At 35.5% G+C, this 25,645-nt stretch overlaps 1 protein-coding gene and 1 long non-coding RNA gene across 2 annotated transcripts; both read right to left on the bottom strand.

Annotated features, from left to right (window-relative positions):
* Nucleotides 1-3,521: 3,521 nt before the first annotated feature.
* On the bottom strand, nt 3,522-5,979 carry LOC147762042 (uncharacterized). Its single transcript, XM_087010291.1, has 3 exons — nt 5,806-5,979; nt 5,156-5,415; nt 3,522-4,924 (listed from the first exon to the last, which is right to left on the bottom strand). Exons 1-3 carry the CDS (start codon nt 5,969-5,971, stop codon nt 4,631-4,633), a joined length of 720 nt encoding a protein of 239 aa, XP_086866417.1. The 5' UTR covers nt 5,972-5,979; the 3' UTR covers nt 3,522-4,630.
* A 16,637-nt stretch (nt 5,980-22,616) lies between these two features.
* Nucleotides 22,617-25,016, bottom strand: LOC147762041 (uncharacterized). Its single transcript, XR_015334059.1, has 3 exons — nt 24,825-25,016; nt 24,178-24,423; nt 22,617-23,937 (listed from the first exon to the last, which is right to left on the bottom strand). It is a non-coding gene; the product is annotated as an uncharacterized LOC147762041 (long non-coding RNA).
* Between the last annotated feature and the right edge of the window lie 629 nt (nt 25,017-25,645).

The following is a 25,645-nucleotide window of genomic DNA, read 5'->3' as shown; positions in this document are numbered from 1 at the left end:
AGCTTTCTGACTCAATCACTTCATAAAATATGCGACGTCTTTGCTATTTGCCGTTATATTTTACCTCAGCTCCTAAACACTAATTGAAATCTTCAGATGGAACGGTATGCACAAAAGCAGATATAACAACATATGGCAGTTGAAAACAGATTTTTGTACTCATGAATCATAACGGAGTGACTGGGGAGGGAGAAAACTGCGTACGCCAGGACAAATAATAAACTAACAACGCGCTATTTTGTAAAGCTAACACATCACGATAAAACTCCTTAACAATTATGGGGGGGGGGGGGGGGGGGGGTCCAAGTGGACCGTAAATTAACTGGATGAAAGTTCTTCGGTCTGTATTTAATATTTTTTTATTTTCATTTTATTAAGATATTTTGGAAGAGACAAATGATTACGAGGGAATGAATAAGGGTTATCCAAACCGACTTCAAAGCAGGGGGTACTGCATATTTGGTGAGATTGTCATAAGAATTAGTCATATAGAAGGTACAGTTGTACACATATAACTAAAAGAAAAGAGGCAACTGACATCGAAAAAATATGTTCACTGGTCGAGGAAAGAGGATCATTATGGAAGTATGAGAAACGATAAGTATTTCTGTATATCTATAGGCACGTCATATTTTAAATTATTATATTGGTTTTAAAACACTATAATGATACCAGTTACAGGGTTTTAATGAAAATTAAATCCTGATTTTCCATTAATACAGCATTTCATTTGACAAGTATGGTACATAAAATCTCGAATTAATTTGGCATTTAATGTTTTATGTTCAACGTTTGCGGCAAAGAGATGCTGTCAGCTGACTCAAACGCTTCATTAAATATGCAGCGTCTTTCCTATTGCCACCATATTTTACATCATCTCCCAAACACTAATTAAAATCTTCAGATAATACAGAAACCACTGGCAAAAAGAGAAATGGCAACATATGGCAGTTGAAAGTAGATGTTGCTTATCATGAGCATATTGGAGTGAATGAGGGAAAGGCAAATAAATAATAATAATTATAGTAATAATAATAACAATTAGAACTTCTGTCGATAGCTCAGGCAACACCATGAAACATCTTGGACAAATATAGAATCGGTCAGAAATTGAAACAAAAATGCATGATTAAGAATAAAATAGATATTAAAAGAAGCACAATTTCTTCAATGTGCCTGCTACCCTGGTATTTATTTTTACTACACATGGTACGCCAATCTAATCAGCTTCCGGTAGAAATGGTTGTTTAAAGTCACTGTGTTATATTGATTACAATTATTATACTTATAATATGCTATTAGGAGCAAGGACGGACTTGTCTTACGCGATATATCGATACTATAGGATAATTTAAATCATGGTTCTATTGTATTTGCAGTTTTGTCAGTGTATCCTTTTAATGAAATATTTTGATTTGTGACATCTTATATCTGCAAGTTTTTTTTTCTCTGATAAATGAAATGTGATTCTATTATTATTACAAAATAATCCGCCAAGAAGGCAGCGTTTATTTTTTTATTCTTTTTTTTTAATTTTGAAATATGTTAGACCATATATAAAACCGATATAATTATTCAAGCAATGAGGATATTTTGGGGATGCCTTTAAATTAGAAGCTCTCGTGCTCATGCACGTATATAAATATGCAACACCACTGCTATTTTAATTAACATTTTAACTCAACTCCGGTCAAGAAGCTTCAGATTTTACATAATACACTGCTACATCAAAAATAGCAAAGTATAATCTCTGAATTTAGATTTTGGTGTTACAAGCCGGTAGAGGGTAAAGGGTACCAAAATAAAGGTCTATTTTTCTAGTATCCTACATGCGATTATGAAAATGACATTAAATGTGTTTAATTCAACGTACAAAAGAGTGAGAGGTGCATTCTAATATTATGACGCAATTTGTTACTTTAAAAGTAAATTTTGATAATAACCCAGCCTTTCAGTTTGCACTTTGTCGTAAATTAATTATGGACCTTTGAAGGATTATTTCTACACACATTGACCCCAAACCATGGTAGCCAACAAACAATAATGAAAGTTAGGACTTAGGATTGTACAATCAAGATGTGAAAGACAGATGTAGAAAGGTTAACAGAGGAAAATCTGGGGGCACAGTAATTTAATATTGGCTAAATTCAATCGGTCGAGATTCGACGCGTGGGGAGGCGTGTGAGAGGCGAAGAGACCATTTCAGGTTTAAGCCGTATTCCTTTCATGTAGGTCTGCCATATTTAGGGGCCTAAGTAATTAGTAAGAATTTTTTTTTTTTTTGTGAATTTTTTTCTGTCTGTATGGTTCTGTTAATTTTTGCCATCGTATTATTCGTTAAATTGTACAATTATATTTCAAACACCCTTCTGTCAGTGTGCGTGTTTGAGTTGGTATAAGTTCATGTTTGCGGGAAATTATGAAATTTATTATTTTCATTATTTTCTTTATAAACTTGTCAGGTTTCTTTTGAGATATGCAATAAAAAAGAAGTGGAAGACTGACATAGGACATTTTATGATCATTTTATCGCTTTATGAAATACCAAGTAATACCAAGTATAAAAACAATATTTCTGGGGTATTTATATGCTCGTCATATAATAAAATATCATATTGCTTTTAAATCACTTGTAGGCATGGTCTCAGAAATGTGATTGTAATGAAAATTAAACGTTGATTTTCCATAAATACAGCGTTCCATTTAACACGCAAGATACATTTAATCTCGAATTTGACAGAACGTAGGAAGATAACGATTTAGTTATTTGCCTTTGCGGATTTTATATTCAACGTTTACCACAAATGTAAGATTTCTGGCTCAATAACATTATTAAATGTGCGACGTCTTTGCTTTTCCCATCATATTTTTTTCTCAGACCCTGGACAACTAAAACAAAAATATTTTGGCTTATTGCATCTCTTAAAATTGCCTATAAAATTATTTCAATGATTAATGATTTGAAATCTCTGTAACAATTACGCAATAATCCACCAGGAATGCAACGTTTGCTTTGCTACTTTTTAATTCTTGAAGTTAAATGAATCACAAAAAAAAAAAAAAAAAAAATTATTCAGGCATTGGGGATTTTTTTCCCGCTCAAATAAAAACAGACACTGCTTTTCCCTCAAATTTTCGGACCTCGGTACATGCACAAGTAAAATGGTTAACAGGGAAGAAGGACCTCTGTGATATCCCCAAGCGACATCATTTCGACTCTTTGGACCCTCCTACTGTTCCACCCCTTCCCCTGGATCTCCCAAACAGCTCACGACCGGCAACATTTTAACCCTACGGCTCCCCCTTGAACCACGTGTATAAATTTTGATGTATATACTTTTTCTGACGCGCTGGATTGTGGTCAATTTAAAAATCAAGACATTGACGGTGTCTTTGGCTCTGACGGTCTGAGGGATGAGTCGCTTAATGGTGTAAAAGACAGCATTTCCATCATTCGAACACTACTATATGACTTCTTAACCATGCATATATTATCACATAAAGAAAATAAATCTACAGTAATCTTTTTCACCCTTTATTCAGAAGCAAAGCTGAAAGACATAATTGTTAAAAATCTCATAATTATACTCCAACAGAAAGTCCAACAACATATTGTCCAGATGGTCAAATTGAACGTTTGTTTGACTTTCAATCCCTCAAAAATATATTTTATTTGAAAATTAATAAAGTCCTGATAAAAAATACACAATCAAAACTGATTTGGATTATGCTTAATTATAAATAATATCTTATTTAATTTAATAGCCATTTTGTCACAACCAGAATAAAAGACATCATGAAAAGTGGAAAAAAACTGATCGACATAGAAAACTGAACAATAATACTTTTAGAAACCAAAATATATAAGTTACATAAACATGTAAATTTAGAATGAAGCAAAGCAGCATGTTGGAACTGATTACGACACGTACATTAATCATTTTTTGTCATTTCACTCATTTCTGGTATTTGCAACCTGCAATTAACATCTATAAAATTCTCCTTCAAAGCGCAACTATACCGAGACATTCGGATTTGCTGAATATGTAGCTTGGTATAATTTCAATCTCTACTACCGGTAACAGTTAAGATTAAGTCTTACGTCTACGTTTAATCAAAAATACCGCCAAAGGACGAAAAAGTTCACTTCCACACCATGTATTCACAAAAAATCTGACTTTAAGCACCCTGTCTACTGTTTAAAATAAATAAATAAATAAAAAGTCAGCCACATGAATAAGATTCTAAATGGAATGGCAAGTTATCGAAAGCCAAACCCAACATATACAATAATAAATATTTAAAATTAAGAAAGATGAGTGAAACTGCAGTATGCGTTCCCCATTTTTCAGTCCTCATTGTCTGCGTTATTATGGAATTCAGTTTCTGACAAATAACCTAAATGGAAAGACAATAAATGTAGTAAACTTAAATCCTTACTACATAGCCCAATAATGAATACGTTTAAATAAAGTAAGAGAAGTGAAAATGCAGTTTGCGGTCCCCCAATTTCAGAACTCGTAGTCCGTATGCATACGGGATTCAGTCCGGTTTGTTGTCTGTGTTTACCTTTTGTTTGTCCGTATTCGAGTCTCGTTTATCCTTGTCACTGTCCGTGTTTCGTTTATATTTACGGAGGTACCAAAAGAGGAGCCCATGGCGGAAGGATATCTGGCTCCAAGTTAGAAAAGTCGTTAATCGCAAAGCCATTGTAGTCTCCGCATATTCCACGTACTCCTAACATAGCGGCGGAGTGTAAGGGGGTCATGGTTATCCACACTGAGTGCAGAGCGACATAAACAGTCATTGGAACGTCAAAGCAATCTATAACATAACCTCTGGGATTAAAGTAACCCACGGTAACAGTTCCACCGGCAAATACGTATGGTGGTGGAATTGGATCCCACCCTGCCCCGACCCAATGCTGGAAACAAAAAGCAAATTAATATGTTAGTATATGTCTAGCGCAATGGACTACATCTATTAGTGTCGAGAATAATTAGAATGCGCACATTAATCAAAATACTATGACCATACCTCTAAATTGTTGCATAATAATTCTGACTAGAAAGGAGCTAGAAAGGACAAAAAAGAATGCGATAGCTTAATGCAAAATGTGTTCAGTGGGTTGAAAACTATTGGGAAGAAGACTCACCGACAATGCCACAGTAGGACCTAACACAGCCCTAAAGTATTCGCCTGAACACTTAATGTAGACTTCATCGATGCGCGTTTTCGACACTTCAAAGTATTTATAGATGAAGTATTCTTGAGTCGTAACCACCCACCAAGGACGAAACATCCAGGACATGACCATAACGCCAAGTTTAGTAACAGGGGTGTTATAGAGGAACTTTAGACCGTCCAATGTACGGTAACGTACATCGCCTCGTCCCCAACAGGTGCTATTCCTAACTAAAAGAACAGAGAATTTCAAGTTTGAGTATGTTATGTTAATAAGTGTCAATTAATACACATTGAATAGCACATCTTTGAATAGCACAACAAGTAAATGTGAAGGGTTACAACAAGCCCAGCCACCCTTTTGCCTTCTATTCCACCCGACATACTGTAAAGACGAATTCCTTGGTATGAAATAAACTATTTTAACTTTTTGCACTTATGGATGGTACTTTGAATGTATCAGATCAATAACTATAGGATACACCCTTATGACCATAATAAGCAAATATAAAGTTATTCAATTGCATAACATAGAGATAATCTTATAATCGCTATAGTCACTAAAATTTATCTCGTCGCCATCATGCTCACACTCAATCAATGTTGGTTATGTTTACTTACTGTCAAGGCTGTATTGGCCAGGTACCGGTATATGTGAGGTGTTGCCTTCGTATGGCTTAAGCTCGTCTTCAATGTAAGCGGGAGTGAGAGCGGCATCTACCATCGTACCAGGTCCAACGGAGACTAGCATTATGGCAACAGCCAGGGAAATAAGGTGTCGATCCATGATGACGGTAAGCAGATATCTCAACAGTCGTCGATGTGAGGATTTATATAGAACTGGAGCTCATTCAATTTTTACTGAGGCGGAATAGAAACTACCAATAGGCGTTTAGATAAATATTAATATTGACGTCATCGAATTGTTAAACATTTTTTTATTTCCACACGTGTCCCTATTTTGTAACTTGTTCTTAGGTTTAAATGTCTGGAAAAGAGTTAACATTTTTACTTTTGAATTGTCGAAACTTCTTAAGGATAGATATGGTAGTCGATATGGTACAGGACATGAAAGACAGCATAATTTATTGAAGGGAATGTCTTAAATCAAGGAGCTCTGAGGCCGATGGTCTTCTTTGCCTGAGTACAAAAACAACAACTACATAAACAAGTTCAGTCTGATTGTGGAATAAAAAGACAATTCTAACTAGAAGCTACTGATAACAGAAATAAACTTCACTGACGAAAAATGTTATACAGTCTTTCTCCGCCTCCCTCATCATCTGTTCTATGTCAAATGGTCATGGTAGAGAGTCTGATGCTGTACGTGATACTGTACACGTCATCAATAGGGCTGATACATTTAAGTTTAATTCAAATAAAAGTACAAAAATGACCCAGGCGGCGCATGCGTAATGCGGTAAATAAGTGATGAAGCTTACGTCTTCCCACAAACCTTGAGCAAGGTTAGATAACAGCTGGTGAAGAATTTCATCAGCTGTGCTATGTTTTAAGAATGAAGTAATCTTTCTTCTGTCACCAGTTTAAAATTGAAATAGATTTCACTTCCAATGTTTCGATGTGTAGCAGAAAATCTTCATCAGGGATATTCACCTTGATAGCCTCATTTTCTCCAGGTGTCCTATAGATATCTACCGTGGACACGGGGTACCTGATGCTATGCCTGGTACTCCAGGTGTCCTACATATATCTACCGTGGACATGGTCTATCTGATGCTATACCTGGTACTCCAGGTGTCCTATAGATATCTACCGTGGACATTGGCTATCTGATGCTATACCTGATGGTCACAGTGCATAACTGGAAAGCTTAAGATAATTCTTAGATTGGCGTAAGCCAGTTTTTAAAACAATGTAAAAATAACCTCCAATTTTATTGAGTTATTTAATGAAAGCAACATACAGTTGGTCTGTTACATGTAATGACATTGTACTGCAGTGGTCAGATGTGACATAATGTCAATGATGTATCAGGTCGATTGATATTTCTGTAGTCTGAATCAAAATGGCTACGAATGCCTCAATTTATATGACGAAAATAGACCAACCGAACAAAAATCACGGTGTTAAAATGGGATAGAGGAATCTGGACCTAACCATGGGTGCCAGATAATCAATGGTCCGTTTATCATCAATATATCGACCCGTCTACTGTGCAATAAATCCACGGGGATTCTCGCTGAATGCAATCAGATTGACAGACTAAAATGGATTCTACAGAAAAGCTGGCGATTTTACATTCACACCCACATGCAATGATTCGAAGTATGCATTAAATGTAGGTAATGATTTCATTAAAAAATGTTTCAAGTACACTGTTAATAAGTACACGTTTGTAAATGACATGGAGTCGCTGCAAAATGTGTCGAGACAAGGACAAGCTGTCTTGCAAAGATAAGGTTTCAAAACACGGTTGAATGTGTGATGTGTTGAGGTAGACATAAGACATGAGCTCTTCCTAGAATCGGGTATTGGCACAGAACCGAACAAAGGGGAAGAATGGAAAACACTCGGAGACTTTAAACCAAGAAATAAAGAGACACAGAAAGAAAATTAGGGAAAAAGAGACTGCTCTGCAGTATTACAACGATACCTTTTTTTTACAGGTAAATGTCTCCCTTACCACAAACAGGTTAGCATAGTAACAGGTAGCTATATGGCTTAATACAGTACATGATCATGATCTTTTAGGTTTCAAATACAGCATTTATTATTATATTATTGAGAGATAATATACATTATTTAGGTGGCAATGATAAAGAATGTTAGCAAAATTATGTGAGAATAAAAAGGCGACGGCGGATGTAGAGGCAAGATCAGAAACAGGTTGAAAATTAAAAACATGTTTTTATGGAGTATGACCGTACATCATATTAAATTCCTTAATTCTTTTGCAATTGGTTTCATGAATAAATTCTAGGTAAACAAAGTTACTTAAATAAAATTCTTAAATAATAAACATTCATTCATTTCCATAAACACAGCGTCTCATTTGCGACATTTGATAAACCTTCTAGAAATAAGAACAAGCGTAGGGGAAATCATTTAAATTTTCATGATCTTAGTGTTTTATGTTCAAACTATACAGGCAAATAGGGGTTTTGCAGCCTACTCGCTTCATAACCTCTGGAGTCGTTTGCATAATATTGAAAGAAATATACATTAATGAGATGGAAAAGAAAGTTAGCAATTTTTGTGATAATTTAAAGATATAACGGCGGGTGTAAAAGGCTTGAGCAGATCGAATCAGACTGAATTAGGATCTTATTTGCTCTATACCCCTGTACATGTGTTTTTTCATGTTATAAGTGGGGATCAGATAACCCATGTCCACGGTAGATATCTATAGGACAACTGGAGTACCAGGTATAGCATCAGATAACCCATGTCCACGGTAGATATGTATAGGACACCTGGAGTACCAGGTATAGCATCAGATAACCCCTGTCCACGGTAGATATCTATAGGACACCTGGAGTACCAGGTATAGCATCAGATAACCCCTGTCCACGGTAGATATCTATAGGACAACTGGAGTACCAGGTATAGCATCAGATAGCCCATGTCAACGGTAGATATCTATAGGACACCTGGAGTACCAGGTATAGCATCAGATAACCCATGTCCACGGTAGATATGTATAGGACACCTGGAGTACCAGGTATAGCATTAGATAACCCATGTCCACGCCGTTCTTCTTCTAGCCATTGTTATTTAGCTTTTCTGCATTTCTCTATGGTGTTTTGTATTTGCTTGTACATGTATTTATCCGGGTCTCCATTAACTAGTCTCCTCTCTTAATTTACCAGTGACTGGTAGGGTCCTTCCTCTCTTCTTTAGGTATATGGCTGTTTGCTGCCTGCATTTTCATGTTGTTCCAGTGAGATTTTGGAGTATTTATAGGCTTGTCATATTCTAAAACCAGTTACCCCTTTTAAAAACATTATAATGATGCCAGTTACATGATTAAAAAATGATTTACCATAAATACAGAACGTATAAGTAGAATACATAAAATCTCGAATTTGGCAGAACACGGAGAAAGTCATTTAATTTTTTAAGGCGACGGCGGATGTAGAAAGCATGAACAGAAACAGGTTGAGAATTAAAAACATATTTTATGGAGTATGACCGTACATCATATTAAATTCCTTAATTCTTTTGCTTTGGTTTCATGAGAAAATTTTAGGTAAATAAAGTTTCTTAAATAAAATTCTTAAATAACAAACATTCATTCATTTCCATAAACACAGCGTCTCATTTGCGACATTTGATAAACCTTTTAGAAATAAGAACAAACGTAGGGGAAATCATTTAAATATTTATGATCTTAGTGTTTTTGTCCAAACTACACAGGCAAATAGGGGTTTTGCAGCCTACTCTCTTCATAATCTCTGGAGTCGTTTGCATAATATTGAGAGAAATATACATTAATGAGACGGAAAAGAAAGTTAGCAATTTTTAATGGGAATTTAAAGATATGACGGCGCCATAAACAGTTTAAGCAAATAATGAATTGGTCAGAAATCGCAACATAAAGCATGATTAAGAATAAAATTGATATTAAATGAAGCAATTAACCTGCTACCCGCTACATATTTACTTGTTTTTATTCTCCCCCAATCTATTCAGCTATCGGTAAAAAGAGTGGCTGAGTTCTATTTTTACAAGCATTGTACTTATAATGTATTATTAGGAACAAGAAAGAGGGGCGTGATCTTAGATGATTTTTACAATTATGTCTCTATTGTATTTTCCCGACAGTTCTGTAAAAATCCAGTTTAATCAGTGAATCCTTTTGAGAAGATATTTTGATTTGTGAATTATTTAAATTTGTGCTTGCCTCCCGGTAGTACCCAAGTCATAGCAGTTTTAGAATTTGGTTGCATCTCAATTGGTAGTCGAATGATGTATCCTGCCAATTTTATCCTACGAATGGTAACTGTAATAGTTACATTATACAAAATATAAAAAGATGAGAATAAAATGTTTAAGAAACAATAGATAATCAATCGTATGTACTTTCCAAGACTTTTTCGATCTCGCTTATACTGTCATCACTTTATGTTGGTAAATATGAGGCATACAAGCAGCCTTTTCCACAACATAATTTTCGATTGCATCCCTGCCTTTTGGTAATCTCCATATACCACAGGACTGACGTGATATGTGCACAACTTTCAACTGCCCAGGCTCCTACTTTACACTGACAGTACCAGCCATTGATGGGTCTAGTTTTGCTATGGGAGATCAAAATCCATAATGTGTACTGGTGTCTAGATGTGTGCTACCTGCAGATTTGTTAATTGCATTTTGGCTCTGATTAAATTAGGTGCATTCTGACATACACTAATTCCAAGCTGGCCATCTAGCAGATGCTCATCAGTATAGTGGCTAGCTTGCTTTATCTGGTAAACGTCTGGTTATTATATAATTATAAGCTAGTGGTGTAGAGCCGCATTTTGCAACCGACCGCATTTTGCAACCGGTTGCAAAATGCGTTCAGTTGCAAAATGCGGTCCTACTAAGTAGAGCCGCATTTTGCAACTGAACGCATTTTGCAACTGCAACGCATTTTGCAACCAAAGAAAATCGTGAAAACGCATTTTGCAACTGCAACGCATTTTGCAACCAAAGAAAATCGTGAAAACGCATTTTGCAACTGCAACGCATTTTGCAACCAGGATTTTTTTCTAAGTCCCTGAAACAGCTTGAAGTACGAGACAGGTAGGCTACGGTATAATTGGGGTGGGGGCGGGTTTGCTTCGACTATGTATGCTGAAACAGGCCAGGCTGCCCCTGGGGTGGACGATAATATAAAACTTATTTCACATTGTAATTTCCTAAACCATTAGAGTTAGGAGGTTAAAACGTCAGGGAGTAAAAAAGATATTGTTAGGCATGCACATAGGGGTGTGGCCGTCCCTAGGGGTGGTTGATTGTATTTTTACATTGTATTTTCTGTTATCTACCCTTATATCTTTAGAATTAGGAAATAAAAGCGTTGGGGATTAATACCATCGTCAGAAATGTGCGTGGGCACTCCAGATTTTTTGTGACTTGGGGTGTAGCTGTCCCTGGGGGTGGTTGAGATCGTTAGAGATGTGCTCGGGCACATTGGACTTTTTAGTCACTTGGGGAGTGGCCGTCCCTGGGGATAGTTACTTGACTGTAATATTTTCACCGTAATTTCTTTCATCTCCTTCTCGACCATTCGAGTTAGGAGCACGAGTCTTTGGTGCATGGGTACAGGGGAATTTTAGTGTGACTTTGGGTGTGATTGTCCCTCAGGGGATGGGGTTATTGGTGGTACGTCAGACAATTAAGCTGATTCCACTGATTGCACTTAAGTGAGATCCCCTGCAAAGTTGGACCGACCCAGCTAGTAGGATGTATGAATCTGAAAGCTGTCTTTGAGTTAAGAAGGAAGGGGAATACAAAGAACGCAGCAGACGGCACTTAATAACAGACCTTCAGCGGTATGCTTGAATATAGGTCAAGTTAATTAAAAACCCATGCAAGACCCCATATACATGTACTTTCAGGCATAGCCTCTGTAGAGCAACACACATGCTAATTACTATTTATGATTAATTAACATATAAAACACAACGGCTAGTTTAACGCCAGGATTTCTGAGTGTGTAGGGCCTTATGGTTGGCATGGGTCGAAAGGACAGCTTTAACTGGATTCCTTGACCTATATTCATGCCTACGACTGTAAGTGCGTTTAGTGCTATGTGCGCCGCTGCTGTTCTCTACATTCCTCAAAAACCCATGTACATTCATTATCAATCCCCAACATTTCATGTTCCTAACTCTAAGGGTAGATACATGTAGTAGAAGTAACGGTGCAAAAAATAGAATCAACCACCCCCAGGGACGGCCACACCCATCAATACCCGAGAAGGATCCATATCCCTAAAGACATGTTTTCAATTCCCATAGCCTTCCGTTCCTGAATTATATGGTCTAAAGGTAGATAGCAGAAAATACAACGTCTAATTGTATTCAACCACCCCCAGGACCACACCCTCAGTCAAAAAAATTAAATGCCATTCAACGTCCCAAATTATACTGTAGCTACGTTTCATGCTTTAACTCAAATGGCCGATACAATGGGCAGATAGCAGAAAATACGTTGTAAAATTAGAATCAACCACCCCCAGGGACAACCACACCCATGTCACAATAAATTTCCGAAGTGCCCATGCACATTTCTTACGATAGTGTATTAATCCCCAACTTTTTTATTTCCCAATTCTTAAGATATAAGGGTAGATAGGAGAAAAATACGAAGTAAAAAGAACTATCAACCACCCTAGGGACGGCCACACCCCCAATTAAAAAAAAAAATCCGAAGTCCCATGCACATGCCTAACAAAATGTTTATAATTATTAACGTTTAGAGTTCCTAACTCTAATGGTTTAGGAAATTACAATGTGCAATGAGTTTTATATTTTCGTCCACCCCAGGGGCAGCCTGGCCAGTTTCAGCATACATAGTCGAAGCAAACCCGTCCCAACTTCATTTCTACCTGTCTCGTACTTCAAGCTGTTTCAGGGACTTAGAAAAAAATCCTGGTTGCAAAATGCGTTGCAGTTGCAAAATGCGTTTTCACGATTTTCTTTGGTTGCAAAATGCGTTGCAGTTGCAAAATGCGTTCAGTTGCAAAATGCGGCTCTACTTAGTAGGACCGCATTTTGCAACTGAACGCATTTTGCAACCGGTTGCAAAATGCGGTCGGTTGCAAAATGCGGCTCTACAGTGGTCTCTTGTTTGGACTATTTACCAAGTCAATAGGTTTTCGCTGATCTCCTTGACATCGGAAGGCATTTAGTAGCATTTTGGAAAAAATACATTCCTTTACCATATAATGCTGGTGCAGAAGGTCGGTACAAAACTAGGGTGTGTGTAATGGAGCCTTTTATTTTACTTTTTATGCAAAATAGATATAAAAGCGGGCATTTGCACAATGATCTAAGTTGTGCAATATGTACTTTCATACCCATTAGAAGTGGGCTGGGTCAAGCCCACCCTATGTGTAGAGGGTCTCTATAGCATGGATCTCTTTATAAAGTAGGGACCATCACAATTAACGTCTGCTATTCTTACATGGAGCTGGCAATACGTAAATCTAGAACCTAGGGTAAAAAGTGGAATACCTTGGTTTTAATTTGGTATCATTTTTTCATTCATTCATTTTTTTTTCATGTACAAAGGTGGTCACTTTTACCCTCTTATCAGGATAAATTCTGTATGGACCTTTCAAGTATTTATACTACAAACATTGATTACAAACCCAATACTTTCAGCTTGTTGAATTTTTATTCGCTGTTACATTTTCCTGCCCAGAATTTCCGAAAAAAACGTGAAATATAGAAATGTCAAAGTTTTTTAAAGTATTAAAATACAAGATCTCTCTCGCTACAGGTAAATTTGCCCCTAACCACAAATAGGTTAACACGGTAACAGATAACTTATGGCTTGATTTGAAACAATTTTTAATTGTGATGTTAATTTTAATTGTATTTGAAAATAAAAACGATAATGAAAGTGAGGACTTAGGGTTATGCATATTAAGAGGTGGAAGACGGATGTAGAAATACTGACAGAGGAAATTTAAAAACCACTTTGAAAAACAATATTTTTTTAATTATTTATAGGCTTGTCATATTCTAAACTCACTTGAAAGGTTTCCTAAACGTGATTTAAATGAAACTTAAATGTTGATTTTCCATAAATGCAGCATTCCGTTTGACACGTAAGGTTCAATTTATCTCGAATTTGATAGAAAATTAGAAAAAATACTTAATTCTTTAGCCTTTGAGGGTTTTATTTCATCGTTAACCACAATGAAAGCTTTTTGACTCAATCCCTTTACACGTCTTTGCTATTTCCATCATATTTTACCTCAGATTCTAGACAATAGATAAAACATTTTGAAAATCAATGCAATGACTTAAACAGGAATGGCAACATATGGTCGTTGAAAGTGGATTTTGCACTCGTCAATCATAATAGAGTGAATGGGATATGGGCAAATGGTTTTATTGCTGACTCCTTTTAAGTAATTGTTTTGATTAATTACAAATCTCAAAATTACTTTGGAATTGCATGTATTGCAATGATAATTGAAATGATGTTTCTATAAAAATTACACAATAATATTCCAGAAATGCAGCAGTTGCTAAGTTTTCCTTCTTTTTTAATTCTTGCAGTTAGATGGATCACAAGAAACCGGTTTTACAACTCGGGCACTGTGGGATTCATGTTCAAAACAGAAGCTTCCCTGGTCATTCACATTATTAAATATTGAATATCTAAAAATACGGTAATACACTATACACCCCTTGCGTGCGCATTTACGCCTCATTCCCAGTCCCAGAGCTGGGAAAAAAGCCTGACCCGACCCCCACCATTTCTAAATTGGTGTTCGCAGGGTGTGGGGGATGAACGGTAACAGGAATTAAAAGGTCTATTATTCTCTTATGTCCTACATGCGATGATAAAAATCACATTAAATCTGTTAATTGTAATACAAATGTGTGCAGTGAGAGGTGCGTTCTAATAGTCTGACGCAACTTATTCCATGGTCTAGATTATGGACCTTTGAAGTATTAATACTACACCTGTTGTCCCTGAGCCCAATCTCCAAACGATACTGAAATTTAGGACTTTGCATTGTGCAACTTAAGAGGTGGAAGACAGATGAAGAAAGTCTAACAGAGGAAATTATATGGTCATTTTGAAATGCTAAATAAATAACACATATTTAGGGTATTAATAGGCTTATCACATTCTAAAATATTACATTGCTTTGAAATTACCTTACTGCCTCCGAAACGTTATTTAAATGAAAATTGGCAGGTGAGTTGCATTTAATCTTGAACTTCATAGAACGTAGGAAGAAAAAATATTTCATTATTCAGCCTTTGTTTTTTTTTTTTTTTTTTTTTTTTTTTTTTTTTTTTTTTTTTATATTTAACGTTTAGCACAAATGAAAGCTTTCTGGCTCTTTCCGGCTCAATCAATTCATTCAGTGCGACGTCTTTGCTATTTCCATCATATTTTACCTCAGCTCCCCTACATTAAATAAACTCTACAGAAGAAGCGGAATGCAATGACTAAAACAGAAATGTCATTCCGTTTGGTCGTTGAAAGTAAATTAAGCTACTCGTTAATCACTGAGGGAGGGGACGAATAACAGGTATATTAAATGGCTTGATCTAATTTTTTTAAATTTAAATTGTATTTGAAAATACGAACATTAATGAAAGTAAGGACTTGGATGTACAAACCAAGAGGTGGAAGACCAAAATCAATTTATGACGGGCAGATAAATTGGGGGAGAATGCACGAATTATTTTCGATTAACTCGAATATTGTGAAACACATGAGGCACCTGTTTATGCAAATCAATTTCGTAAAGGCTTTAAATTCAATTGATTGGGGGTTTATCATATAATGTCACACTGTTTTTTCATTGTTTTAAATAAGCACAAAGTTAGATGAATTATTGAATGATTAGATGCAGGAAAAAACTCATTTTCGGTATTTTGATGGTAACAACGGGTAACAACACCCTTAAAACTTTTGAATTGTTTGGTTTTGAAGAATCTGTTCCATAGATAAAGCCTTTCTAAATGACTCGTTTTGTGTCCTGGTTTGCTGCCTGTTTTTTTTTAAGTCGTCATATACTCTCTGCGGAGTTACTTAGTGTTATGTTATAAAGAGAAGAAAATACAGAATGCATAAAAATAAATGCCTATGATGAAACTGAATGAGCTGAAAAAAGTTTAAGAAATACACTTAGGTTTTTAGAAGAATTCTCAAACATGTTTGAACTACATAGGAAAAAAAAAAAAATTAAACTGGCTTGAAATAGATTTCTTGACAAATTTACAATAAATGGTGGAGAAAATCTAAAAAAAGAGAAATTTTAAGACATGAACAGAACTATGAACAGTTGGTCTTGTCACTCACTGACAGGCTTGGTGAGAAATACTGTTTTCAAAAATTTCACTCTCCTAAATGTTACACATATATTATCTGCATAGTCAATACCAAACGAATACGTAGATAAAATACAAAAAAATGTGATTCAATTTTTTTATGGAATGAAAAAGTTATTAGGGTAAAACGTAATGTTGAAAGGCACAATCTTTCTCAAATGGGGGTATAAAAGTTCCCAACGTTAAAGACTATCAATTCCCTAAAATTGCAAGGCTCAGGAGTCATGCACAACAACTCAATATGCTCTTATTTTTTCCTTTAGTCTTTAGTATAAAAAATGAAATAAATTGGAAAACATAAATAATTTGATTGATACAGAGGGGAATTACTTAACACATGACCAGTTCAAGAAAATCTACGATAATTTAACCAATTATGTTACTTTCACAAGTGTGCTATGTGCAGTTAAAACATTTCAAAAACAAATGAATATTGATAAATTACGGGTAAAAATTGAGATCCCTCTAATACCAACCCAACTAAAATGGTTATTAAAATTATTAAAATAAAAGGGAGGGGAGCTTCTTATGATATTTTAATTCAAATGAACTGAAGAAGACGAATGCAATGTGAAATGAGAACTCATTTTGAATGAACCTACCACTTTTGAAAGATGGAAAGCCCTGGATAACATTCCTTTCCAATATTGTTTAGATACTAAACTTTTCTGGTTTCAATAACAAATTTCAAAGAGAATATTAGCACCAAATCACTATCTCAGAATTATAGGCGTTGAAGATGCAGTTGACTGTAGTATTTTGTGAAAAACACTGAAACCTTTCATCCTCTGTTAGTAACAATTCCAAAACTTGCCCCCCTAGCTACTCAAAGACAGGAAATAGACTACAACTAACATACAGGTATACTGACACAATTCTGGGAATTCCAAATACAAATTATAGCGTGGTTAAAAGCTTGCTTATAACACCGAATTTAACATATGCATGTTGTACCTTACTTCCTAAACAGTAATTACAATCTTCAGAAGAAACGGAATGCAATAACTAAAGCAAAACTATGTTGCTTTATTACGTCTCTCAAAGTTACAAGAAAATATTACGCAGTAATCCATCAGGGATGAAGCGTTTGGTTTGCTACCTTTTATTCTTGAGGCTAAATAGATCACAAGAAACCCTTTTTATGTACAGACACAGATGTGTCTGTACATATAGCCGTCATCTGCGTCTGTCGTCGTCGCCGTCGTCGCCGTCGTCGCCGTCGTGCACTTTTACCGATAACACGATAAGTGGAAAACCGTTTTTGCTTTTGGCTTGAAACTTACAGAACTGATGAATATTCATAATACGCAGGTCAAGTTCGAAAATCAGCATTATCGGTTCAATTTTAGGGAAGTTATGCTGTTTTTTCACTTTTTTCAGCATATATGCAGCACTGATAACACGATAAGTGGAAAACCAATTTAATTTTGGGCTTGAAACTTACAAAACTGATGAATATTCATAATCCGCAGGTCAAGTTCGAAAATCAGCATGATCGGGTCATTTTTAGGGAAGTTACGCTGTTTTTTCACTTTTTTCAGCATATATGCAACACCGATAACACGATAAGTGAAATACCATTTTACCTTTTGGCTTGAAACTTACAGAACTGATGAATATTCATAATACGCAGGTCAAGTTCGAAAATCAGAGCTATCGGGTCAATTTTATGGAAGTTATGCTGTTTTTTCACTTTTTTCAGCATATATGCAACACCGATAACACAATAAGTGAAAAACCGTTTTACCTTTTCGCTTGAAACTTACAGAACTGATGAATATTCATAATACGCAGGTCAAGTTCGAAAATCAGCATGATCGGGCCATTTTTAGGGAAGTTATGCTGTTTTTTCACTTTTTTCAGCATATATGCAGCACTGATAACACAATATAAGAAAAACAGATGGGGAAATTGTCATTATACTAACAGGACTGGTCAATCTTACTAAAACATAGGATGAGTGCGAAAATCAGCATAATCGGGCCATTATTTTAGAAGTTATGCTGTTTTTTCACATTTCCTCAGATTCAATTGTTAGGCATGTTAACAGTCTCATTATTGAACTAATAAGATATGTAAAAGTGTTTGTTTGACATTTCCTGCATCTTTATAACATTGTTAGTTGATTATGTAAAAATGATGATAAACTTGTTATTGTGTATTATGTTATAAAGTGTCAAAAATGGAAATAAACTCATATCATTGCAGTTTGTCAGATTCAATCATCTACTATCTTCAGAATCTCAGAATGGAGGAAATTGGACATTTAACACTGTTCTATTGATATTTTTCCCATCTCATCAATTTTCTTAGTTGATCATATACAAATGGTAGTAAACTGTTTATTTTGTTTTATGTTAAAAAAGGGTTTTAAAAATAGAAGTAAACCCATTGCAGAACAGTGCTGTCTTGTTTCAGCATGTATGCAGCACCGATAACACGATAAGTGGAAAACCATTTTACATTTTGCCTTGAAACCTACAGAACTGCTGAATATTCATAATACGCAGGTCAAGTTCGAAAATCAGCATGATCGGGTCATTTTTATGGAAGTTATGCTGTTTTTCACTTTTTTCAGCATATATACAACACTGATAACATGATAAGTGAAAAATCATTTTACCTTTTTGCTTGAAACTTGCAGAACTAATGAATATTCATAATACGCAGGTCAAGTTTGTAAATCAGCATGATTGGGTCATTTTTAGGTTAGTTATGCTGTTTTTTTTTTCACTTTTTTTAGCATATATGCAGCACCGATAACACGATAAGTGGAAAACCATTTTACCTTTTGGTTTCAAACTTACAGAACTGATGAATATTCATAATACGCAGGTCAAGTTTGAAAATCAGCATGATCGGGTCATTTTTAAGGAAGTTATGCTGTTTTTCACTTTTTTCAGCACATATGCAACACTGATAACATGATAAGTGGAAAACCATTTTACCTTTTGGCTTGAAACTTGCAGAACTAATGAATATTTATAATACGCAGGTCAAGTTTGAAAATCAGCATGATCGGGTCATTTTTAGGGTAGTTATGCTGTTTTTTTCACTTTTTTCAGCATGTATGCAACACCTATAACACCTTTGTGCTATATGATGGTACTGTATGAAATTGTCCCTTGGGTGATCCCTAATTAAATTAAGGTCTATAAAGTCTTGCCTAGTAATTAATTTTCTATTGGCCATTAAATGAGATTACATAAAACACTCCTTGAGATTTCCCTGTAAAGTCCCATAGGTTTAGCTCTGTTAACTGTGTCACAAAATTAGGATTTGGTGATAATTATGCAGATAAATGGTGTTTAACATTGCAAATAAATTTACAACAAAAAATGTGTTATGCCAACATGCTATAGATGAATAACAGTGCTTTATTTTTCTCAAACTTGGTGGGGTTATTAATATCAAGTTAATACAGCTAGATTAAAAGTTTGAATAGCAGCTTTATTGGAATTTTTTACGTTTTATTAAAATTTTTTTTAAATTATTTTTCAAACACTAGCATCTTCAAGATGTGATTTTTAACTCCCATCCACCAGAAGTGCTGTGCATTTTCTGTATTTTTGTATATAATTGTTATTTCTTCAGATTTAACCCTCAAGAGACCAAGCTATTTTACTGACTGAAATGACCAAGTGGGGTCATCTATGACCCCATTGTGCTCTGTACAGGGATCCTTATTATAAAAGGCTGTTGAGGGTTTATCACACCTATACTACTCCCAGGATTTAAGACAAGTATTTTATAATGATCTAAAGTAATAAGTATTTGTTAATAATACTTTTATTGCATGAAATAACCAAGCACAGATTTTAAGAACAACATACACCGGCATTTAGACAGTCATTGTCAGTTTCCACTTGCAGAAATATTTCTCTTTTTATTTGCCACACTAAATGAAAAAAGTACATTACAAAATTACTTTGAGTAAAAATATTTTGATTTATGTTGAGATAGCATCCTGCTAACTTCAATAAGAATAATTAGCTGACTTGCTGAGTAGGGAATACCCTAATGCTGGTAAGGAAGTCGTACTACTCAGAACACATTCAATCAACCTACATGTATGTTACTACACCAGCTGTGTATGAAACAAAATCCACACAAACAATTTGTTAATATATGTATAATATGATATTGACAGAATTATTTAGATTTCAGAAATACCCGAAAATTGTAACCGTCAAAATGAGAGACCCAGTTATGAGAACAAGTTCCAACAAAAGTACTGAAATTAGATTCAGCGATGCACTATTAGTAACACTTCAAGCACAATCTTCACAAACCACTTATTTGTGCCTGTTTTGGGCACACTGGCTGGTTGCATGAAGCACATGCATGTGACATTTGCCTGTCAGTGTTGCTTGGGCAAAACATTTGAATAAAATTTTAAAACTAATATGTAAAAACAAATGCTTCGCTTTGGGGTCATAAATGACCCCACAAGAGTTTTTGATGTATACGCCACACTAATTGGTTGATCCCTACAAAAAACTGTGAAAGTGTGTAGGAAAAGTAGACTGACAAACTCATGCAAGGGAAGAAAATTCGAATAAAAAATAAAGAGATGGCACATTAAATCATATGGCTGGGGTCGTAAATGACCCCACTCGGTCACTTGAGGGTTAATTCTTAGGCATGTTAACAGTCTCATTATGGAACTAATAAGATATGTAAAAGTGTTGTTTTGACATTTTCTGCTTCTTAACAATATTGTTAGTTGATTATATAAAAATGACGGTAAACCTGTTATTGTGCATTGTGTAATAAAGTATCATGAATGGAAAGGAACTCATCATTGCAGTTTGTCAGATTTAATCGTTCACTATGTTCAGCATCTGCAAATGGAGCAAATTGGACATTGAAAATTGTTCTATTGATATTTTTCCTATGTCAACAATTTTCCTAGTTGAATATTTAAAAATGACAGTTTATTGATTATTTTGTTTTAAAGAAGGTGTTGAAAATGGAAAGAAAATCATTTCAGTACAGTTATCTCTTGTTTACGTTTTGGCATTTTGAAAGTGTGACTCTGAACTTCCATGGCCTTGAAGACCTTCCCAAATCACATTTTCTGAATATTCATGATACTTTTATTTTTATTTTTTATAAAAAATTTGATGGTCATTATGCTGTTAAGTATTATGTTTTATTGCATGAAAGTTGAAGAAAACCCTATTTTGGACACTGCTGCCAGGATAGCGATTAAGGCAAAACCATGTTACCTACGATACTGAAACTTACTGAAAAGTTTCATAAGACAGAAGTGCAGCTTGTGTTTGAAAACCAGTGTGATTGTTTTCTGTTTTGAAAGCAATGCAGGTTTATAGAGTGCTATACTGGCATTTTCAAGTTGTGACTTATCACTCCCATCTGCCAGGAGCCCTGTACTCTTACTTTGTAACATTTTCTGTATTTTGTTAAGTTAATGATTCTTAGGAGTCAAGAATGATTCTTAGGATTGACATACAGCCCCCCCAAAAAATAATAAATTATATATATATGTATAGATATATATTTTTTTAATGAGTTTAAGCAATTTTTTGTGTAATTTTCACTGTACCTCATTCTGGCATTTCCAAAGTTTAACTCTTATCAGCCTGACACCTTAGGGACTATTTCCAGACCCTATCATACTAACTGTGGATCGATCTATCTCCATGGGAATTCTCGCTAAATTGCAATCAATGTAAGTGGCTTAGCTGTCTGTCACGTCTACTGAAACTGGCATGCCAGAATCCTAAGACTCTCAAGCTGAAAGCAATTTAGTGAGAAACCCCTTGGAGTTGGATTGATCCTGTTAGATTGATCTAGGTATGGGAACTCAGTCTAATGCTTGATACGCATTTAACTTTCATCCTAATCCAATGTTATGCAGAATTAGAATTTGATGTTGGCTATGCAGTTACAGTAAGCATAATACATTAGTTCATCAGAATTGACAGTATCCTATTTCCTGCGTTTTTATTTTCTGGTTTTTGTCTGTACATTTGACAGCTTTGCTGCCTTGTTAATTATTCAGGGCATTGGCGGATGCACCAGTAAAATGGTTAAGGATATGGACCTCTGTGAGCCCCAAGCCACATAATTTTGAACCTTTGGACCCTGCCACTGTGCCAACATTTCCCTGGGATATCCACGAATGGCAACATTTAACCCTACGGGGTTCCTTTGACCCACGTATATATCGCTTTTTATTAGAAGTTTTAAAATACTGTTTTTGACCCGGTGGCTTATGGTCATTTTGGTAATCAGAGCTTTGGCGGCGTCTCTGAAGGACAGTTTGCTTGATAATGTAAAGGATAGTTAGCATTTCTATCATTCTAACACTACTGTATGGCTTCTTAACCATTCAAATATTATCAAACAAAGACAATAAATATACAGTAATCTTTTTCACCCTTTATTCAGAAGCAAAGCTAAGAGCCATAATTGATATAAATCGCATAATTATAGACCGTTCGTTGTAATATGTTGAATTCTACAATTATTGCCTCTAACATATATGAATATATTTGAATATTAATAAAGTCCACTCGGATTAAAAATGCACAATCAAAATAGAATTGATTTCTTATTAACTATTAAGAATGTATTTTATAATTAAATTAAATAGCCATTTTAGAAAACTGAACAACCATACTAATAGAAGCGAAAAATAGTTTACAGAAATATCTAAATTAAGAATGAAGCAAAGCAACATGATGGAAATGAAAACACCCATACATTAATATCATTATTCACTCGTTACTGGTATTTGTAATTTGCAATTAGCATCTCTAAATATCTCTATCAAAACACAAATATGTCGGATTTGTTTGTTGGGTAAATGTCAATCTTAACTATGTACCCGGAAAGATAGTACTGACGTTTACGTTACATCAAAAATACCATCAAAAATAATACACGAAATAAATACACAGCCACATGTCTTCACAAAAAAATCTGACCTTAAGCACCATGTTTACTGTCTACTGTTAAAATTGAATAAATACAGAATACGTCAGCGACAAAGTTACCTGAACAAGTTTCTAAATGGTAAACTGAAATCCAAATCCTACATATATAATGTTCAATAAAATTTAAAAAATAAGTGAAACTGCAGTATGCGTTCCCCATTTTCAGTCCTAATTGTCCGTATTCTTATGGAATTCAGTTATCGGAGAATTATCTGCATCGAAAGCCACTAAATATAGTAAACTAAAATCCTTACCATATAGCCCAATCATCAATAATGTAAATAAAGAAAGAGAAGTGAAACTGCAGTTTGCGTTTCCCATTTTCAGAACTCATTGTCGGCATCCTTATGGAATTCAGTCCAGTTAGTTGTCTGTGTTTACCTTCGTGTTTTGTTTGTCCGTACGTATTCAAGTCTCGTTTACCCTTGTCAGTGTCCATGTTTTGATTATCTTTATTAAGGTACAGGTACTAAGAGAGGTTTCCATGGCGGAAGGACAAGCGGCTGTAGAATAAAAAAGTCGTTTTGTGGAAAGCCATTGTAGTCTCCGCAAATACCACGTATTCCTAAATTAGCGGCGGAGTGTAAGGGGGTCATGGTTATCCAAACAGAGTGCAGAGCGACATAAACAGTCATTGGAACGGCATGACAAGATATACTGTAACCGCTGGCCGCAAAAAAACCCACGGTAACAGCTCCTCCGGCAAAGTCGAAAGGTGGTGGAATTGGAACCCACCCTGCCCCGGCCCAATGCTGGAAACAAAATGCAAAGAACCATGTTAGTATAGCACAATGGAATACATCAATTAGTATTGAGAACAATATGCATGTGCATAGTAAACAAAATACTATTGTCATAGCTCTAAATTTTTGTGCATAAAATTCCTGACGAGAGAGACAGAAAGGAACATCAGTGGATACGGTGCACATATTATGCAGCTTAATGCAAAATGTGTTCACTGGAATGAAAACTATATTGGGAAAAAGACTCACCCATAATGCCACAGTTGGACCTAATTCAGCCCTAAAGTATTCGCCTGAACACTTAACGTAGACTTCATCGATGCGCGTTTTTGGACCTCCATCAAACAATTCTTGGGTCGTAACCACCCACCAAGGAAGAAACATCCAAGGCATGACCATAACGCCAAGTCTAGTAATAGGGGTGTTGTAGGGGAACTTCAGACCGTCCAGCGTACGGACGTACATCACCTCGTCCCCAACACGTGCTATTCCTAACTAAGAGAACAGAGAGTTTCAAGCTTTGGACAATACAATAAACGCGAAGGGTGCCAACAAGTCTAGTCACTCTTTTGCTTTCTATTCCGCCCAACATACATGTAAACACGAACTCCTTGAAGTATTTGACCTATGGTATGAAAAAACTATTTAAACTACTTGCACTCACGTTTGATACTTTGAAAGTATCAGATCAATGCCTACAGGATACACCCTTATGACCATAATAACCAAAGATATGATGGTTCATTTACATAATATAGCGAATATTTTACAGTAGCATTGTCATCCAATGTCTCGTCGCAATGACGGCAAAAAGTGATGTAGCGAGAGAAATGTACGTTGGTTTTCTTGTCAGCCATCACGCTCACACTCTATCAATATTAGTTATGTCTACTTACTGTCAAGGCTGTATTGGCCAGATACTGGTATATGTGCGGTGTTGCCTTCGTATGGTGCTAGCCCGTCTTCAATCTCATCAGGAGTGAGTGCGGCATCTACCATCGTGCCAGGCCCAACAGAGACCAGCAGTATGGCCACGGCCAGGGAAATAAGGTGTCGATCCATCATGTCGGTAACTAGATATCTCACCTGTCGTCGGTGTAGGGACTTTTATAGTTCTCAAGCTCATTTAATTTCTACTGAGGTGGAATAGAAACTACCAATAGGCGTTTAGATGAATATTAATGTTGACGTCATCGAATTTTTTAACATAATTGATTTCCACACGTGTCCCTATATTATAACTTTTCTTAAGTTTTAATGTATGGAAAAGAGTTAGCATTTTTATTTTTGAATTGTTCATTTGTATCCATACAGAAGTCGAGACATTTTAAAGATAGATATGGTAGTCGCGGTATAGTACAGAACATATGAAAGACAACATAATTAATGATTTTATTGAAAGGAATGCCTTAGGCTGAGGCTGGTGGTCTTCTTTGCTTGACAACAAAAACATGAACAACTTCAGTCAGATTATGGAATAAAAAGGCACTTCTTTTAAGAAGCTACTGATAAGAGAATCATATTTTCACTGACTAAAAAATCATACAGCCTTTCTCCGCCTCCCTACTCACCTGTTCTATGTCAAATGATAGGGGTGGAGAGAAAGCTGCCGTGATATTGCACACGTCATCAATAGAGCTGAAACTAAATGACATTATAAAATGGCTAAGATGGCGCACACGTATTGCGGTAGTTAATGATGTGGCTGTCGTCTTCC

The sequence above is a fragment of the Lingula anatina genome, chromosome 4 (assembly GCF_051362555.1).
Source record: "Lingula anatina isolate TDL-2025a chromosome 4, LinAna3.0, whole genome shotgun sequence".
NCBI lineage: Eukaryota > Metazoa > Brachiopoda > Lingulata > Lingulida > Lingulidae > Lingula > Lingula anatina.
This window is presented reverse-complemented; position numbering and strand designations above follow the sequence as displayed.

What these genes read in the sequence shown, in the direction of transcription:
- LOC147762042 (XM_087010291.1), bottom strand. Translation starts at nt 5,971, where the DNA reads ATGGATCGACACCTTATTTCCCTGGCTGTTGCCATAATGCTAGTCTCC. An exon ending in TGGCCAATACAGCCTTGACA is followed by an intron (nt 5,416 to 5,805) that starts GTAAGTAAACAT and finishes CTGTTCTTTTAG; the next exon opens with TTAGGAATAGCACCTGTTGG. An exon ending in GTCCTACTGTGGCATTGTCG is followed by an intron (nt 4,925 to 5,155) that starts GTGAGTCTTCTT and finishes TTTTGTTTCCAG; the next exon opens with CATTGGGTCGGGGCAGGGTG.